Source organism: Plectropomus leopardus, chromosome 11 (genome assembly GCF_008729295.1).
Source record: "Plectropomus leopardus isolate mb chromosome 11, YSFRI_Pleo_2.0, whole genome shotgun sequence".
Lineage (NCBI taxonomy): Eukaryota > Metazoa > Chordata > Actinopteri > Perciformes > Serranidae > Plectropomus > Plectropomus leopardus.
The window spans coordinates 6,113,261-6,119,004 of record NC_056473.1 but is presented as its reverse complement, the minus strand read 5'-3'; the positions used below and the strand labels follow the sequence as shown (position 1 = coordinate 6,119,004).

Below are 5,744 nucleotides of genomic sequence, written 5' to 3'. Positions count from 1 at the left end.
ATCTGCAGATATTAAAATCTAATGACTTGGATCGGGATCGAGTGCAAAAAAACATCCCTAGTCCCTGCATGTTAACATGCGCTGGCCAGCTGTCTGTCTCCCACTAGACCTGGTGTGCAGTGCAGTAAACTGAAGAGCAGCAAAATGAACCATCAGACCGACATGCATCACAGGTCAAAAATATTCTCAACAGTCAACTAATTAAGCTGCTATCTGCCTGCAGATTGTCTGAGTCTGGATGTATGAGGGGTTATTCAGGCCCTCTCATCTTGTCTCCTCGTGTCGTCCTCCAGCTCCTCGTACTCGTAGTCCATCTGAGCCCTCTCGTACTCCAGCTCGTCCCCCTCATACTCAAACCCCTCTCCTTCACATATCAGCTCCTCTGTCTCATACTCAACCCCCTCCTCGTCATATTCCAGCTCAGCTCCTTCATACTCAGTGAAAGGCTGCTCCACACCCTCCTCCTCCTCCTTTGCCGCCTCCTCCTTAATGTCCGCCTCCTCTACAGTCACCACAGCTTGTTTGGAGTTAGAGTTGCTGTTCTTGAGGATGCCGTGAATCACTGGCTCCTCTCCTACAAGAGCCAGCTCCTCAGCCTCCTGCTCTGCAGCCTTTCTGAGTCTCTCTTTCCTGGCCTCGCGTGCCTCCAAGAACTCCGCAGCGCCTTCCCCTACCACCAGCACTTCATCATCCACTTTCGGAGGGCCTTCCACTGGGTTGTGGTCATAGGAGAAGAGGCGCAAGGCATGGAGGCGCTTCAGGCTGGGAAACTCTGAGATCTTGTTGCGGTCCAGGTCTAAAATCTCCAAGTGCTCCATGCGCAGCAGGACCCTGGGGAAGGTTTCAAAGCGATTCCCGTAGAGCCATAATCCCCTCAAAGCCTCCATGCGCCAGAGGTCAGGAGGCAGCGTCTTCAGCCGGTTGTCCCCGATCTGAAGGGACTTGAGGTGGGGCAGGTCGTAGAGCTCCCGGGGAAATCTCTGGAAGTAGTTGCTCTCCACCCACAGGCAGCGCAGACTCTGCAGGTTCCTCAGTTCGGGCGGGAGGCTCATGAGCCGGTTGCTGCCGAGGTAGAGGCGGGTGAGGTTAGTAAGCTGGCAGACGGCCGGGGGGACGTCCTCCATCTTGTTGAAGTCGAGGGCGAGGATCCGCAGGCCTTGCAGCTGGGAGACGGCATCCGGCAGAGTGCGCAGACTGTTTCCACAGACGTACAGCTTCTCCAGATGCAGCAGTCCACTAACACGGGACGGCAAGCGCTTAAATTTACGGTAGCTCAAGTCCAGAACGGGATCTCCACTCTCGAACAACTCCTCCACCCCCAGCGGTAGCTCTTCCTCCACCTCCACCTCCTCTTCTTTCATCTTCTCTGTGATTTCTGCCTCCTCGCCATCCTTCGCCCCCTCCTCTTCCTCCTCACCCTCTCCCTTCCTGGAGGAGTTACCCATGCTGTGGCCTGCAGCCCCTGACTCCTATGTGAGTCAGGACAGAGTCATTTGATGAGGCAGTGTCTGTGACAAGTTAACCCTCCGCCCGGGAGCTGCTGCTGTCTTGTTTTTGAACCCACCGGCTGCAAACAGCATCACGGTCCGGTACAATTAACACTTTTGCAGCCATGTCATAGCAGATTGTCAGGTGTCTCTCCGTCCCTTCATCTAGGAAATATCTAGTAAATATCTAACAAATTGTGGAGTAATAATAATAGTAGTAGTAGTAATAGTAATAGTAATAATAATAGTAATAATAATAATAATTGTAATAGTGCTGCTGGTAGTTGAGCTCAACAAAGTACAGCTGAATTTTGAGCTGAAATTCTTGCAGTTCTTACCCTCTCTCTCCTCTTAAACTCCCTGAAGGCTTTTAAGAAAAAGATAACGCGCAGCTCTGAGGTCACCTGTCCACGTGAGCCGGTCTCTCTTTCACAACTGGGAAAAAGTGCCACTTTAGGAGTCTAAATAGTCAGTTTAATGTCCCTCTTCCTGCCGGGTGTCGGTGGATAAGCCCACAGTGCTGAGCGCAGCTCTGTGACCTGGCCGGCGGCAAAGAAAACCAGTTAATGGAAGTCAGTGCACTAGTTAATGCAGCTGCTCCCCATTAGAGGCCGAGGGCTCCCGGAGTTTTAATCCGCGCCGGAGAAGAAAAATGCACATTTTGGGAAAACTGCAGCGCTGATAGAGTGAGTGAGAGAGTGAGTGTGCTCCTGATGTTCTCCATCGGTGTGAAGGTTTACATTGCTGCCGTCCTCCTCCCTCCCTCTGTAACCAGAACAGGGGGCATTACCATCACATGGTCAGTGCGTGCGTGCGCGCGTGCGTGCGCTAAAAGTAATCCACGAACAAAAACAAACTGTCCCCTATCACTCGCGTTTTTTAAACACGTGTTTTAAGACCATTTAAAAGGAACCAGCAGCTATTTTAGAGCTAAAACATAAATGTTTATTTTTATGAATAAATTAATATTATTTACATATACATAAATATAAATATTTTTTCTTTTTGTAGATTATAATTAATTCTAATTACTTTATTCTTGTTTTTGTGCAATAATAGGCCCACACACACACACACACACACACACACACACACACACACACACACACACACACACTGGTCATTCACACACAAATGCAGACAAACAATCCTTTTCTCTTATTTCTGATTTTTAAGAATAACTCATTTTTCCTTGTTTGTTTGGTTTTTATTTACTTATATAAAAGGGACCATGTAAAAAAATGTGTGTGCATTGACATGAACAGAAAGAATTAATAACACCAAACCAAACTCATCCTGCAAAACCCTTGAAATGTAACTAAACCCAAACGATCAACACGTGTCCTTGTCCTGTCTTTGTTTTCCTTCTTGTTTATTTTTTAAAAGTCTCTTTATATTCATTTTTGTTTTTGCTTTCTTACTTTTATCCAATACCCAATCCAATATCATTGCATTGTTCACTTCGTATTTGGTTATATATGTGTGCACTAAATGGTAAATAGCAGGTAAATTTTTTTTTAAATTAAAATAGGAACGAAATTTTAAAAAGGGAACATGTATGGTTTAAAACATAAATGTTACCGTTTGATGCATCGCACCAGATTATAGTTTAGGGCTCATTCTCATTCTCAGTCCCTTGGCAGGCAACAAAGACACAGCACAATAACATATTATTATTAGGTTGTAAAATACACAAGAAAAAGAAAAAACCCACTCAAGACAATAGACAATAGCACATGATATCAAGTGATACAAAGAAGATAGGAGACAGACAGTGCCACATAAAACTACACAAAAACGTTCATCACACACGAACACATGATAAGAAGCTACACACAATTGCATAATTTTGTTTGTTTTGTTTAAATATACACAATATGTAATATATTTTAGCCTGTGGATTTTTTCCTGTGTTTGTTCATGGCGTTATGTTGTCGTCATCCTCTTTCCAGTCTAGAAGTACTCCAATCTTTAACATAGGAGAGATACCACAGTGTAGAAGTACACTGCAAAGGTCCTGTATCAGAATGTTACTTAAGTAAATAAAGAAATACTCAAGTAATGTACAAGTGCTTCAACACTGTACTGTAGTACAGTACTTGAATAGCCTAGATGTAGTTATATTCCATCACTTCTTTTTCTTCGGTTATCTCTGTCAAATCACACTTTAATGCACTAACAGTGCAGGTTATGTCTGCACTAATGTAAGAAAATAAATAGTTTAAAACCTTAACCAGAACCCAAAATACACAGTTTTGAGGTACTTTACTTCAATATTTCCATGTTACCCCTCATAATTCTACTTCACTACTATCAGAGGATAACGTTGTACTTCTTATTCCACTGCATTAATTTGACAGTTAAATTACTCTCCAAATGAAGTTATAATGTAAAAAAAAACATACATTTCAAAAATATGTTGCACTGTTATGGATCATACACTGTAACTTTAATGGTCTGGAGTCCATTAAAAATCTGAAACTGAAAAAAATCCTGAAAAATACACCTCAGCCAGTTACAATAATAAAACACTGTATAACCACTGTAAGTACATTTTGTGCTGATGATACAACTGTGCTTGTATTGTATTTCATTTCACTGCAGTATTTTTTTTCTGCTGTCATACTTAATATTCGTTCCACCACTGTAAATACACAATGCTACATAACACATTATAGTAAGAGGCCAGGAGACTAATCACCACACAGTCTCCTTGACCCCCAAAGATGGGAACTTTAGAGCTGGTTTGTATCAAACACAACAGACAGGAGCTCCAGCAGGTTTTTACAGACCAATTAAAAAGCTGTGACGACAAACTTCATACGACTTTGTTTTGACACAGAACAGACACAAAAACAACCTGAAAACTGCTGCCAACCTTTAAGTGTTTAGCCTGAGCACTAAGAATAATCAGTGCATTGTTGTACATTTTTTGATATTGATTTGCAAAGAATCATTAGATAGATGTGGTGGAGTAGGTTTAAAAGTTTTACCAGCTGCCACAGTGACGTTGTGTGAATGAATGTGACAGGACTGGAATATATTCATACACTGTGCCTCAAAATAGCTCTCAAATTCGGATGAGCCCAGAGCAAGTTTTAAATGAAGGAGCAACAGCAGTTACAGCACAAGCTAACTTTATCCAGTGGAGGAATATTCACATCATCCTCTAGTTAAAACTGTGTAAAAATACTCCATTATAACTGCTTACTGAGGGCACAAAGAATTGAATATAGCGACTCTGCGTGCATTTATTCAAGTACTATAAAGTATAACGTTGAGGTACTTGTACTTGGAGATTTCCATGTTATACTTTATTACTTTGTACTTCAGTTTCACTAAATTTCAGAGGGAGATATTGTACTTTTTTTTTCCACGACGCTTATATAACTAGTTATTTTGCAGATTAAGATTTTACAGACGAAACATATGAGGCGTTATTATTGACCTTGACATCCTCAATAAGCGACAGCATTATAATGTTGCTTTCAAAGTTATGCATCAGTAGTATGAATCCAATAATGCAGTAAACTCAGTAAACTTATTTATTAATAATTTAAAAATAATAAAACCCCGACAGATGCCGTTGTGCTGCCTTATTATTACTTTTGCTGCTTACATGCTTTTAATTGCCTACTTTGCCAACTTTAGTACTACTTCATAATGCAGGACATTTCACTTGTGATTCAGTATTTTTAGCAAGTGATTATTGTTCATTTTAGCTGAACAGGTAATGGTATTCACTGTAAATAAGCATCTTCTCTAAAATTATGAATGCCTTAATTTCTTTATATTGCTTTTTATATATATATTGCTCATAGACTTTACGTAGTATTGTATGTTCTATTGGGTATAATCTGGAGCAATACATCATAAGAGGTCATCACATGTTTTGAATATAGAATCCTAATCCTACAAAAGTAACAACAAAGTTTCAGCCATGAGATAAATGTAGTGCAGTAAAAAGTGCAATATGTCTGTTTTACAAGGCAGGAGAGCTGGAAGTCTCCTAAAATGCAAAGTACCACTACCTCAAACTTATTCCAAATAATCCTTTATTGAATTCTTGACAATAGCAGACATGTGTTGTGATTGACAGCGTGTGTTGTTGCTTGCGATACTGAAGAAAAGCCTAGAAAAGCTGCTGGGGTCAGATGTGCAGCGCTTCTGTCAGCCTGATGAGCTGTGGCAGAAGAAGCGGACAAACAGGGAGACAGGCCGCACGCTGCTTGAGGATAATCCTGTCTGATATGCTGA

At 41.5% G+C, this 5,744-nt stretch overlaps 1 protein-coding gene across 1 annotated transcript; it reads right to left on the bottom strand.

Annotated features, from left to right (window-relative positions):
- Positions 1-254: 254 nt before the first annotated feature.
- LOC121949798 (leucine-rich repeat-containing protein 10B) lies at positions 255-1,445 on the bottom strand. Its single transcript, XM_042495566.1, has one exon. It carries the CDS (start codon positions 1,443-1,445, stop codon positions 255-257), a length of 1,191 nt encoding a protein of 396 aa, XP_042351500.1.
- Between the last annotated feature and the right edge of the window lie 4,299 nt (positions 1,446-5,744).

Coding starts and splice junctions, on each gene's coding strand:
- LOC121949798 (XM_042495566.1), bottom strand. CDS start 1,445: ATGGGTAACTCCTCCAGGAAGGGAGAGGGTGAGGAGGAAGAGGAGGGG.